A 14,181-nucleotide genomic window follows, 5' to 3' on the forward strand; every position below is an offset into this window, starting at 1 on the left:
AACTCCCGTCGTCTCAAAATGTACATATAACACATTTATTTAATTTGTATTCTGGGGAGATGGGGTATGTGCATGCTTGTCCCGTATAATTTTAACAATTAAGGTTTTTTTCCCACTTCTTACTCTGGAGTTCATTATTTTTTCCTGGAATGCACTTTTCCTTTTCCTTTATGGTTACAAAAAGTCATTTGATGTTCTTAGCTCAAATCAGTGATATGTTAGAGATGATAAATCTCTCGCGAAGCAGAGTGCTGTTTGCTATGAAACACCATGTCTGAATATTGAAAGAAATTGGGGAGACGACATTTCACTCAGAGTTGTAGAAAAAAAACCCCCATATCTTAATTTCTGACAGATAGATTATAATCTGTGGTTTACAAGCAAAGTACAAAGATGTCATGGGAGAGAAGATCAAATATGAGACACATGGTAAATTAATTTTATCACACGGAATATTGGTTTATGTGGTGGTCTTGAAGATGCTAGAGATAAGAATGTAAACGGCATCATACTATAGTATCCATTGTTGAAGCTATTTCATTTTGGTTACATAATTTGAAGACAATGGGCCAGATTTTGGTCTTTACTATCGTATTTTTATACTGCTCTCTTGGAACAAAAGGGCCATCCAGCTGGCCTACATGAACAGCTGGGGATTCTTTAGATGTGGAAGAATCCCTGGCTGGTGCAGCATCATCATAACTATGATTTTAACAGGATCTGTAAAAATCAGTCGGAGCCAAATTCAAAGGTGTTGTGTAAGAAGGGAGTAAGTAGTGGGTAGGAGACAAAGTGAGTTTCCATAAGTGAATATCAGTAAGGAAATCTCAACGAGTCTAAGTTGACATATGTAGTATGGCTATAAGAAAATGGAAATTACACTACATTAGATTGTGTCTAAACTCCCCTTGGATTTGGCCCGGTGCTTGGTCTGGCCCTACGGAACCTGCAGCAGCAGTTATCCCAGAAATACTGACCTTAGGTCAGTCCGGAGTATTGCCTTAGTCATGTGATGCACTTGGTAACAGAAAGAGATGTAGGTGCAGTGGGGAAGACATCCTATTGGCTAGCAAACAGGACAGTGCAGGACCCCAACAACTCAACAGGAATGGACTACTTTATGAGACTGTTTCAGAGGACTTTGGTTTAACAAAAGTTGAAGTCCATTCCTAAGAGTGATTTTTTACTTCAAGTCCCGAGTGATGACTAGAGGTGAACTTTGGGGGCTAGTCTCCACTGCAGTCAATGGGAGCAGTACCAGTGACTTCCCTGGGAAAGGGATCAAGTCCATAGGTCCTGGATGTATCCAGCTACCGCATGGGAGTGCAAGGAGGGGCTGGGAGTTCATGAATCCCTCTCATGCTGTTGCATCCCTGCTCAACAGCTGGGGCCTGCTCCCCATGTGTACCAGCGAACTCCGTGAGGCATTATTTGTCCCAGCCCCAGTAACTTTTTAAAAGACAGAGCCTTTAAATTAAATTTCCAGGTCATTAGGGAGCAATTTGGCCTTGCTCCTAGGATCTGTCGGAGATCAGGTCCTTAGTTCAAAAACACACTAAAACAAAGGATTTTTTCTCATTTTAAACAGAGGGGGGGAAACAGCAGCCTACGAAATTGAGCATCCTCAAGCCTCTGCATAAGGACTTCAAAAAGGTCTTGTGAATGCTGATCTGCAAGTAGAGTTATAACTACCCGGTGCTGCACCCATATCCTACCTTGCAGTCAGAAAAGCCTAATATGGTCAGGAGAAGATAGAAAAACAAGTATCTGGGAGATGTTATCATCCAGAGAAATTGCCAGTCGTAACGTCAAATACTGTAACTGGACTCATTTAAAAAGTGAGAACATTTCCGTCATGCGTTTTCTCTACCTCAGTCCACTACAACAACAATAGTAATATCTTAACCATTTAAAAAAAAACAACTCACAACACGTTTTAAGCCCTTCATTCTTTATTACTTTGAAGACAGGTTTTAAACCTTTTCAGAGTCAGTCTCCATAGACGTGAAGGCCAGCAGGTACCATTACGATTATCTAGTCTGATCTCCATAACCAAGCCATGGAACTTCACTCCCTAATTTCGGCCTCAAGCCCACCGCAGAACTGATGCATTGGCTGAGACGCAAAGCCAGACCTCCTGCCTGGCCGACAAGAATTCTGTCACTGAACCACCAACGCTGCAAAAAGCCTGAGCAGCAAATCTGCGTGAAAGTGTCATGAAGCAACCTTGCAGTGTTTTGCTTAGTTTGTGGTTTTGTTAAACTCAAGCTAAGCTCATCAAAAGATTTGTCCAGTGCCAGCAAATGGTTCCATCAAACTGGGCCATGTTTTGGTCAGACCTGTTTCCTGCACGCCTGGTCAGCATTTTGAATGAAGCCAGGCAGAGTTCTGAGTGTTCTCAACTCTTCCAGCTGTTCTGCAATCAGCTGCCTTTTCCCGTTTCTTAAGGCAGGGTATAGCGCCATCATGTGGTCAGTGCTTTCACCTGTTTTATATTTTACTATTTTCCCCACCTCTTCTCTGTTTTATTATTTAACTTTCTCTCCCCCTCCTTCTTTGCCACTTAGGTAATATGCTACTATGTTTGATGGCCCATTCCTGCAGTCTTCTATTTAATGTGAGTTTGGCTGAGTAAGCACTGCAGGACCTATCTCAGTTTGGTTTGCACTGCTCCAAACAGAAATACACCAATAAAAATAACTGAGAGAAACCCATGTTGCTCTCAGTGCTGTATATGCAAGGAGCACTAAAAAGAATAAAGCAAAAGAACAAATGATTTCAAATACGCGTTGATTAGCACTTTTACAAATGTTGTAATACAAGAAAATTCTATAGTGAGATTCTGTTCCCAAATCCCTCCAGCTCTCCTCCCATAGGCCCCACTCCTGCAAAGCATATAAATATTTGCTTAATTTTGTTTTAAACGTTTTTGCTGGATTGAGTCCTTCCCCTACAATAGCCCTAACATTTTAAAAATGCTGAGCAATCTCAGTGGACCTATGTCCTGGTCTAAAGTGCCTATTCCACTTGAGTTCGTTTTGTTTTTTAATTAAACAATATTATCCATATGCTAAAAGGCCTAAAGCCTTAACATCCCATCTGCCCTGTAGGAGATTTCCCATCATGCACTGGTTTCCAGGAGCACAGTTGGCTCCAGGATGTACCTTTCATAAACATGTAGAACCCCTTTCTGCCCACTTCCTCATGCACTTATTCAGACACTTTGTTCCACTGTAGGGTTGCCAACTTTCTAATGGCACAAAACCAAACACCCCTGTCCCTCCCCTTCCCCAAGACCCTACCCCCACTCATTCCATCCCCCCTCCTTCTGTCGCTTGCTCTCTCCCACCCTCACTCACTTTCACCAGGCTGGGGCAGGGGGTTGGGTGCAGGAGGGGAGTGAGGGCTGCGGCTGGGGCTGCAAGCTCTGCGGATGAGGGCTTTGAGGTGTGAGAGAGGGCTCTGGGCTGCCTTAGCCCTGGGCTCCTGTTGTGCCACTGACTGGATTTTAATGGCCCAGTCATCGGTGCCAACCAGAGCTGCCACAGTCCCTTTTCGACCCGGCATTCTGGTCAAAAACCGAATGCCTGGCAACCCTATTTCAGTGGGATTACTCACTTACTCAGCATGAAGAAGGGTGGCAGAATCAGGTCCTTAACTGATATTATGCATTACAAGAAACCCTAAGGCACAGTGAACAGATGTAATAACATTGCAGGTGTCAGGCAGTCTTGCTCTGCTTATATTTCTTAGCCCACAAAATTAAGTTCTATAATGCACTGGACCTGAGGCATGTTCCTATGTCATTTCTAACACAGCAATTCACATTTTTACACAAAAAATAATCAATAGATACACACATCTATTCTACAGGATGAAATGGAATCTCTAGATACATTCGGTACATTTTAAAAATTGTTTCATGTGATGTAAATTCTCTATATAACTAGGAGAATAATTGTTTGCTCTTGTTCTGTTTATTTTGATCTATATTTTCATCTTTCCACAAAAAAGATATGTCCCTAGAAATAAAGAGTTAAAGAAAGACCGTTTTCATTCTTTGCTCTTTGCAATTCCATGTGTCAGAGCTAATCACACGTTAATGTGTAAGCTGCTGGAAAGTGCAATTTTTGGTGCCCTCCTTCCAGCATCCAGCTTTGAGTTAATATTTAGGCCAGTGTTTCTCAAACAGGGGCTGGTCTTCTGTGTCCAATCCTGGAGCAGTACTGGGAGAATGCTGGGGACGGGAGCAACCCTATCCAGCCATCCTTGGCTGAAATGGCCCCACAGGAATGGCCAGTTACTGAGCCTTGGAGGGTGAAATAAAGGAGACAATAGGGAAATCTTGCAGGGCAAACAAATGTGAAGGTTTTATTGGGATCCGGCAGTAAGAGTGGCCCCAGCCACATGGATCTGTGACTGGACTGATCGTGGAGACATTATTCCTCTGGTAGAGATGGGCATGCTCAGAAATGGGGACAGCAGGCAGCATGTTCTGCTGGCTCATCCCCCTTTCCTCTGCTGAGGCTTGATCCTGTGCTCACTGAAGCCGATAGTAAAGCTCCTACTGACCTAATGGTGCAAGATCTTGGGTCTAGTTTCTAAGTCTTCTGTGCTCCTTTGCTCTGTGCTGGGAAGAGAAGGGAAGTGTATTGGCCTAGTCTTCTCTTTCCAGCATTTTAGCAAATAAAACCAAAGTCTGGCTGTTTAAGGCACAGACGCCATGCATGGCAGAACAATTCAGATACACAGTTCATAGACAATCTTCCCATGACTTTCCATTTTAATTCATTCATGTTCCATTTTACACAGAATAGGCAAATAAATGACATATAATTTAGTTTTCATTGAAAGGAAATAATATTCCCAACCGTCCTTAGATGAGAACGATGTGTTTCGAAGTAGGTAATGCGGAGAGAATGACGCTTTAAATGTAATCAGTGATGGAAGGACTTTTGCTCAAAGGGCGCTTGCACTGGATGTATTTTGTTCTTCATTTATGGAAAACTGACTACTCTGGTTAATCTCAGTAGTAGCAAACGCGAGGCCCAAGAGCAGGCAGCAGATGAGCATCCTAGCCCAGAGAGCCACCTCCCAGTCTGGCTGGTCCTCAAGTGGGGTGAGACTTTGGCTTTGCTTCTACTCCTTTTCAGGCCTTGTGGTAGAGGGACCCTCTTGGCCCCACTCCCATTTTGTCTTGGGCTCAAGGGGAAGGACCCAATCCAGTCTCAGGGCATAGGGAAAGCCTCCTAGAGCCCACATGCTTAGCAGCTCCTTTCTGGGTTTAGGGGGCGGGACATTTTGGCCCTGTACCTAGTCACTGTTCTTCTAATGTTGGAGAGAGGAACGGAGGGAGGCCTGCAACTCCCTGTTTCCTTCTTCTGGCTCGGTGGAGGGGAGTGGGAGCACCCTCCTGGCTGCTACTCCATTCCCTTCTCAGCTTGTCTGCAGGGGCCACAAGCAGGGGGAAATTCTAGGTAGAGTTGCTCCTGTTGTTTCCCCCACCGAAAACTCATGGAGCAACTTGACGGAGGGGACCGAGGGGACTATACCTCAGAGCTCCCAATCTCTGCTCACCTAATGCACTGCCCTTCTGCCCACTATGCTTCTGGCCCCACAGCCCTTCCCCCAGGGGGTACAGGACCACAGTGGGCAGGACCGGCTCCAGGCACCAGCAAAGCAAGCACGTGCTTGGGGCAACACATTTCCAGGGGAGGCACATTCATAGGCGCTGACTTTACCCGGCGCCGGTGGGTGCTTGCGCCCATCCCGCCCCTAGCCCCACCCCAACTCTGCCCTTTCCCCGCCCCCATTCCAACCCCTTCCCCAAATCCCTGGCCCCGCCTCCTCCCACAGGCACACACCGCTCCGCTTCTCCCCACGCGAAACAGCTGTTTCGCAGCAAGCCTGGGAGGGAGGGGTGAGAAGCGGAGTGGCAGCAGTGTGCTCAGGGGAGGAGGCAGAGGCGGAGGTGAGCTGGGGCAGGGGGTGGGGTGGGGAGCTGCCGGTGGGTGCAGAGCACCCACCAATTTTTCTCTGGGGGTGCTCCAGCCCCGGAGCACCCACCGAGTCGGCGCCTATGGGCACGTTTCCGGGGGTGGCACGTTTCTAGGAGAGGCATTCCAGCCAAAAAAGGGGGGGCGGAGGGGGGCAAAAAATGTTTTGCTTGGGGCAGCAAAAAACCTAGAGCCGTCCCTGACACTGGGTCCTATTTACTCCCACCTGTCACCGGAAACCTTGCATCTGCCTCTACTTGCTAGGCTGCAACAGCCTGCACCAGACACCTGCCCCTTAGGAAAGATAGCATGAAGATTTTTTAAAAGTGTGAACAAGGGCAGTTATGGTGATCCAAGTAAGCTAAAGGCTCAAGGGACGCAATAGACCAGACTGAGATCTGATATGAGGAGGTTCTGCTCCACGGATTTAAACGGGATTACAGCTACACCCACTATGTTTGAAGCTGAGCCATAATTTAGAGCCAACCTTTTGGGTCTACTGGGAGCTTTGTCACCTTGACTAAGTCACTTAGGCCAAGGTTTTCAATGCTGGGTGGCTAAAGTTAGGCACCTAAATCCATATTTCGGCATCTTCGGGTACGTCTACGCTGCAGCTGGCAGGGTCCTTCCCAGTATGGGTCGACAGGCCCTCGCTAGCTCAGCTGAAGCTAGCATGCTAAAAATAGCAGCGTAGCCAGGATTAGCATAGGCAGAGGCTCACAGGGTCAGGGCGGGTTTGTACTCAGGCTATCCCAAGCTGCTGCTGTGTGACCCTAGACAAGTCACTTAGTCTCTCTGCACATCAATTCACCATCTGTAAAATGGGGGAAATAGCCCTTCCCTACCTCACAGGGGTGTCGCGAGGATAAACACACACATGACTGTGAGAAGCTTAGATACTACGGGGAGGGGGCCACATAAGTACCTTAGATAGAGGGTTTTCAGAAGTTCTGGACAGCCACAACTTCCACTGATTTCAGTGATGAGGTCTCTATTTTTAATAGCGTTGGTGGCTCTGAAATCAATAAAGATCTTTGTGAAGCTGACCTGGGTGTTAAGGATTGGTCTCAGCTTGGTCTCCTCTTAGTGCTTTGAGTGAAAGTTCATATCCAAGAAACATGGCTGCACTCATCGGGAATCCTCGCACTGCATTGACTGTGATGCCCCTAACAAAGACCTGTTCAGGAGGGGAAAAGATGACAGCAAAAGAATAGGTCAGATATTTTTATGAAGGCAACACCGAGCTAAATCATCGGGGAAATGTGAATAACAAAACATGGTAAATTGTGATCTGCTCATAGACATTTTGTGAGCTGGAGGAGTTAGTGCCTTAGTTCCTATGCTCATGCATCTGTGCATTTTCTGCCTGAGCACCAGAGAGTCAAAATACAAGTTGCTAGTTTGACGGGGCTGCATACATACTTTGCTGCTTGTACAGAATGCCTTCCAAGCAGCAGTGAAAAGTAGGAGGTGGCTCTCAGAAGTTTCTTTTCCTGCATTAGGTAAAAAGTGGGCTAACTAATATGTGTTTAAATCTTTGTGACCAGAAAACAGGAAATCTAAATCTTCTTCTTAATCGCCCCTCTCTTATCTGTCTCTCCCTTCCTCTCTTGCACATGCATTGAAAACTATATTGAACGAGCTGAGAAAAAGAAAGGCAAGATTACAGGGCCGCTTGCCTTTGCAAATGAAGTGCTCAGAATTTATGTGCTAGTCTTCAGTTGCACCAGAGTTGTGTGTGAGACAACTGGGACTTGGGGAGAGAGAAGAGGAGGTGTTACAATGTGGGTTCAGTCTCTGCTGCAGGCTGGAGAAGCCATAGGTCTCTTCCAGGGATAGCTGGAATGCCCCTCTCCTATTCTCAGGAGACATGAACACGCCATCCACATAGCAGGGCAGGGGTAGGTGGCAGAGAACCAGCTACACTGGCTCTGTGGGGCTCCAGGAACATAGAGTCTCCTAGCCGGGCCCTGAATGCAGTCACTTATGAGAGGGCAGTTCCCAGTTTCTCCTTCATGGCAGCTTTAAGGCCCTGACCCAACAAAGCACTTTAGCACATGCTTAAAATTTAAGCACATGAATAATCCCATTGACTTCTGCGGAGCCACTTGCGGGTTTAAGGTTAAGTACATGCGTAGATGCTTTTCTGGATCAGGACCTATACCCCCTTGTCTTTGCTAAGGGTTCCAACTCAGCGCAAGTAGAATATTTTGTAGTTTTCTCTTCTGCTTTCACAAAACAATTTCCAATCCAAGGAAAAATGTTCGATTGTTCTGTGCCTTATTGAGAATTCGTTCACATGACTGTAGAATGGACTCAACAGCAATATTTCATATAGGCCAACACTTCCAAATCTGATTTCCTAAAGTCAGGGGCCTAAGTACATATTTAAGCATCTCTTTTATTTGGGTGACAAAATATGGATTTAGATACCCAGGTTTGATAATTTTGGTCATCATATTTTGAACTGATATGTGTTTCTGAGAGTGAAAAGGGCTTCATTTTTTGATTGCTTGAACAGTAAAGTGGAAAAGGGGTCATTGTATTAATAACAGACTTCACTTCTAGTGCTAACTTGTATCCTGTTTTAAAATTCTGCCATCCCACATACCACTACTGCAGGGGTGGGCAAACTTTTTGGCCTGAGGGCCACATCGGGGTTGTGAAATGGTATGGAGGGCCGGGTAGGGAAGGCTGTGCCTCCACAAACAGCCTGGGCTCCGCCCCTCCCACTTCCCGCCCCCTGGCTGCCCCCATCAGAACCTCCGACCCATCCAACTCCCCTCCCCTCCCCTTGTCCCCTGACCGCCCCCTCCAAGGACCCCCCGCCCCAACCGGGACCCCACCCGCTATCCAACCCCCCCTTGCTCCCTGTCCCCCCACTTCCAGGACCCCCTGGGACCCCACCCCCTATGTAACGCCCTTGCTCCCTGTCTCCTACCGCCCCTCCTCCCTGAACCTCCGCCCCATCCAACAGCCCCCATCCCCTGACTGCCCCCGGGACCTTCTGCCCCTTATCCAACCTCCCCTCCCCCCACCCCCTTACCATGCCGCTCAGAGCAGCAGGACAGGCTTTTTGGAAAGCCTGGGAGATTGGTGGGCACAGCTGCGGGGGAGGGGAGACAGCGGGGGAGGGGCCGGGGGCTAGCCTCCATGGCCAGGAGCTCAGGGGCAGGGCAAAATGGTCCCACGGGCCATAGTTTGCCCACCTCTGCACTATTGCACAGAGCTCACTGTACTAAAAACCAATATCAACTTGATTTTACCAACACCCCATTTAACTAATTCCAGAATGTTTAGTGGAGTGTTTCAGTTAGCAAGCTACTAACAGAATCATATTATTAAATAAATTCACTGATAAAATTATCATTAATATCTAAATTTAGATTACTGAATTTTGGAATAGGAGTGGGGACCAAAATCATAGAATCATAGAAGATTAGGGTTGGAAGAGACCTCAGGAGGTCAACTAGTCCAACGCCCCAGCTCAAAGCAGGACCAGCACCAACTAAATCATCCCAGCCAGGGCTTTGTGAAGCTGGGCCTTAAAAACCTCTAAGGATGGAGATTCCACCACCTCCCTAGGTAACCCATTCAGGTGCTTCACCATCCTCCTAGTGAAATAGTTTTTCCTAAGAACCAACCTAGACCTCCCCCATTGCAACTTGAGACCATTGCTCCTTGTTCTGTCATCGGCCACCACTGAGAACAGCTCCATCCTCTTTGGAACCACTCCTTCAGGTAGTTGAAGGCTACTATCAAATTCTGCCTCACTCGTCTCTTCTGCAGACTAAATAAATTCAGTTCCCTCAGCCTCTACTCAGAAGTCATGTACCACAGCCCCCTAATCATTTTCGTTGCCCTCCGCTGGTCTCTCTCCAATTTGTCCACATCCTCTCTGTAGTGGGGGCCCCAAAACTGGACGCAATACTCCAGATGTGGCCTCACCACTGCCAAATAGACGGGAATAATCACTTTCCTCAATCTGCAGGCAGTGCTCCTACTAATGCAGCCCAATATGCTGTTAGCCTTCTTGGCAACAAGGGCACACTGTTGACTCATATCCAGCTTCTCGTCCACTGTAATCCCCAGGTCCTTTTCTGCAGAACTGCCATTTAGCCAGTCGGTTCCCAGCTTGTAACAGTGCATGGGATTCTTCTGTCCTTAGCGCAGGACTCTGCACTCTCCTTGTTGAACCAGATTTCTTTTAGCCTAATCCTCCAATTTGAGTAGGTCACTCTGGATCTTATCCCTACCCTCCAGCGTATCTACTTCTCCCCACAACTTAGTGTCATCCGTGAATTTGCTGAAGGTGCAAACCATCCCATCATCCAGATCACTAATGAAGATGTTGGACCAAACAGGCTCCAGGAGAGACCCCTGGGGCACTCCGCTTGATACCGGCTACAAAATAAATGCATTTAAAAAATCCTTCAGTCCTTACAAAGGGAAAACTTAGACAAGAAAAAAGGAATTTTGCCTGATTGTAGTCCAGTACTAGGAAGTCTATCATTTAAAATAACTAGCCAGCATTTTCTTTGAAATCCAGAAATTTGCTAATCAAATAAAAAGGACCCAGGGAATAGAACCCAGCTTTACAAAGCTTGGAACAACTGATAATCCCACGGTGCCACCAGGAGGCCAAGCAATAGTACACCCAGAGAGCAGTATGCAGAGTAGGCACTACAGGATGTACAGCCCAAGAGATTCAGAGTGACAATACCCTGTGGCCCTCTGAGTGGCCCAGCTCCTGCCCGGCAGCTACCACCCATGGTGGTCAGACCTGAGCCCAGGTGTAACCGCTAGGCCACACCACCTAAGCCCCAGTGCCTTATGCCACTGAAATGTACAATAGAGTATCTGAACATGGTGGAGTTTGTACTATGGGGTGGGAGAGTTGTGTGTTTTGTTTTTTAGAGATGATGGAATTTTATATGACAAAGGTGTGACTCCTGTCCGCATTTTTTAAAAGTCACATTCAAGGACAAAGATAAATATCAATTGAGATTTACAGAGAAAGGCCTTAGGACTTGATCTTCTTATATTCAGAATGAACACGCAGGATACTGAGTGGGCAAAGGGGCCACAATTCCTTTTTGTACACTCCGAGGTTACTTGGGGTTTTAACAATCCTGTTTCTATCTCCCCTAATTTAAACATCCAAATCAGGGTTCGACATCTCCCAGCAATGCTCCATTACTTTGTTTTCACCCAATAGGACACTGACAGAAATAGGTTTTCCTTATGAAACTGTCCTTGTATTCAGCTCTCTGGTGGACCTGCAGATTCCCTCTCCTAGCACCAGAAGTGACAGCAGCACAACCATGACTGGCTGCAGACTCTGTACATTGAAATTTGGCCATCAAGTGTAGATGGGGTAAGATCAGAAAGACAAAATGCTGAATTCCTGCAGCCCTTATTCCTGAGACTGTCCAATCATTGTTTTACATGGTTACTTGCTGTATATTTGTCCATGCTCCATACTCCCCTGCGTCATATGAGTGAGAATAAAAGGTGGAAACAGCCCTCATCTGGGAAAAGGATCAGACTCTGAGCTTCTGTGGCTGTTGGTCTGACCTACTGGCATGTTGCAAAAAGATGCCAAATATTTAGCGGCTGACAATTGTACATTTGCCAGTTATTTTTCTAATTGGTTATTTTTCCTCTCAGAACTTGGAATTTAGCACTCTTTAGTTAAGAACTACATAATGTTTTGATGAAGGCTTAAGATGCACATGGCATTCAAGTGTCAGAGACAATGACGCAATGTTCAGTCATCGTCGGTGTATAATACAGTAAACCCGTTGGGCTTCATTCTCTGCCGTTCCAATTTAACAGCTTTTTACACCCACTTCCTCCTTGCGTGAAACGACTTTAGGTGCTAAAGGGCATCAGAGAAACAGACCCATCAAATCTTATCCAAGAATAACTAAGTACATAATAATTCTGGGTGAAATCCTGGTCCTAGCAAAGTCAGTCGCAATGTTCCCATTGACTTTAATGGGGCCAGCGTTTAACCTCATGATGAATAGCACTCTAGTCTCAATTAAACCTTTTAATTTCAGTGATGTTTCCCATGGAGTAAAGTACTACTCAAAATGGGTAGCAGAACCTGACCTTACATCATTTAAATCTTTGGTTCTTTAGGACATATTCTTGTCATCAATATTATGACTTGTAATTAATTGTACTGGCTTTAATGATTGATTGTCTAACTGCAGTTTGGATAACAGCCATTTCATTTTTCACTAAAGATTAATGCCTAGTAGCAATTTTTTTCTTGCAATACCACTTACTTTTAAGCCCTCACTATGGTAGCTCTGGGAGATGCAATCAATGACTCCTTTGTATTTGTTTAAATAAACCCCATCAGCTTGAAGTCGACTTTTCACAACATCCATCGGAGTAGCAGTCCCCCAGGAAATTGCTCCTAGAAATAAGGAAAAGAGAATTCCTTCTGTATACTGCTGCGGTGCAACCGTGCTGCGGTGATTATGCCTGGAGATATGTGGGTAATAATATACTCTCTGCTAGTGCATGCCTATACACACCTTTCCTTAACCCCAGCCTGCTACCCCCACTAATTCACCACTCACCTAGTGTATCCAGTTGGTGGCACTTCCAAGAAGGATGAATACACTGGAATGATAGTGTAAAGTAGCATTTCTGGCATCAACACAGCATTTCTGGGGGTAATGTACCACATTTCTGGACAAACTGTTTGAGGAACTGGTTGTCAGTGTAACACAGGTAAAGAGCAAGGCAGGTAACCAATTACAGGCAGATCAGAAGTACCCCTGTGTGTGGAGATACTGCTGCAGTGCCCAGGACTAAGACTTGAGAAAGTATCACTTAGTACAAATTTGTGAAGAAAGGCTCTCTCCCGCCCCCAACCTCAAAACTTCCCAGGCTCCACAATCTACAAAAATGTACCCAATTTCTAACCAATTTAGGTTGCTAATAGAAGCAATTTAAAATAACTGGAATCCTGGGGGTATATTGAGAAAGAGGGCATTGGGTTAAGAAGGTGGGTGTGGATGAGGTACTGGTTTAATCACATGGGGATGGACTGAATCTGAATCCTGTTGATTACTCCACAATCGGATGGGATGTTTTTCCTGGTTGCAAAGGTCAGTGGGGCTTACATCGCTTATGACTGAGGTCTTCCAGTTACTCAGGATCTTGCTCACGTATAGAAAACCTAGTCCTCTTTTTGCTCCCTTTTTGCTTCTGGAATGTGATGTTTCCATGCTGAGAGATTTAATGGTTTGAGAAAGGCTCATGCATATTAATTCAGTATTATAATGAAACCTGTGGTCTTTCATGCCAGTGACTGTGTGATTGGGTTGTATGGGGGAGATGGATGGAAGGAGTGTGCCTAGAGCTGTGCCAATGTCCTGACATACTAGAGAATTTGTTCAAATCAACCAGTGCTCTGTTTGTCTGCAAGTGAAACAGAGCCAGTGAGTTGTAATCATTACCAAGGCTAATAAGTAACTGTCTTCATTTGGGATCCAGAGATTTAGGAATTATAAATAAACCATTAGCTCATTTAAGGGCAATTTTGTATATCTCAATGTATATGTAAAAGTCGTACTGGCCAGTATAAACAGAGAAAGCAGGCTTCAGCCTCCAGCACTGAGACAAGATTAACAACGACTCCCTGAGTTTTGCGGCTTCTCCTGCTGTGGATGCATGTTTATCCTTATGAGGTACATACAGGGTAACACACTGCCTTCCAGGCTTATGGGCCATTCAAAAAGCTGAAAGGCAAGAGTGAATTGCAGTCCACTGACGCTGATACTAATTACACAGGCTTAGGGCCTGATGCAAAGACCATTGACATCCATGGGAATCTTTCCAATTATTTCAGTGGGCTTTGGATCAGGCCCTTAGTGAGAAGAAAATAAAAACCTGAGGCCCTAATCTTGCAAGTAGTTATACAGGTGCTTAACTTTACCCACATGAGCAGTCCCACTGCACACAGACTGGGGCCTGATGTGAAATCCTGGCCCCATTGAAGTCAAAGACAAAATTCCAGTTGACTAGAAAGGGGCCACGATTATACCCTGAGTTCATAAGTCACTGCTTCAAAAGTACAACATTAAAGGCCTGAATCTCCAGGGTAATTCCAATGACTTCAACAACACTAGGCCCGATTTACGGCGGTGTAAATGAGAAGAAA

The 14,181-nt window shown here is 45.8% G+C and overlaps 1 protein-coding gene across 4 annotated transcripts in view; it reads right to left on the minus strand.

Moving 5' to 3' along the window:
- Positions 1–1,938: 1,938 nt before the first annotated feature.
- SLC25A48 (solute carrier family 25 member 48) overlaps positions 1,939–14,181 on the minus strand; it is a 36,321-nt gene continuing 24,078 nt past the window's right edge. For 3 of the 4 annotated variants that reach the window (XM_043521151.1, XM_007053582.3, XM_043521150.1), the window contains 2 exons: positions 12,293–12,426; positions 4,766–7,173 (listed from right to left, as the gene is read on the minus strand). In XM_043521151.1, coding sequence (XP_043377086.1) covers positions 7,051–7,173; positions 12,293–12,426 — 257 coding nt within the window. In that variant the 3' untranslated portion in view covers positions 4,766–7,050. Of the gene's footprint in view, positions 2,747–4,765; positions 7,174–12,292; positions 12,427–14,181 lie in introns of those variants that run through there. The other variant, XM_043521152.1, reaches the window with a different exon arrangement.

Source organism: Chelonia mydas, chromosome 8 (assembly GCF_015237465.2).
Source record: "Chelonia mydas isolate rCheMyd1 chromosome 8, rCheMyd1.pri.v2, whole genome shotgun sequence".
Lineage (NCBI taxonomy): Eukaryota > Metazoa > Chordata > Testudines > Cheloniidae > Chelonia > Chelonia mydas.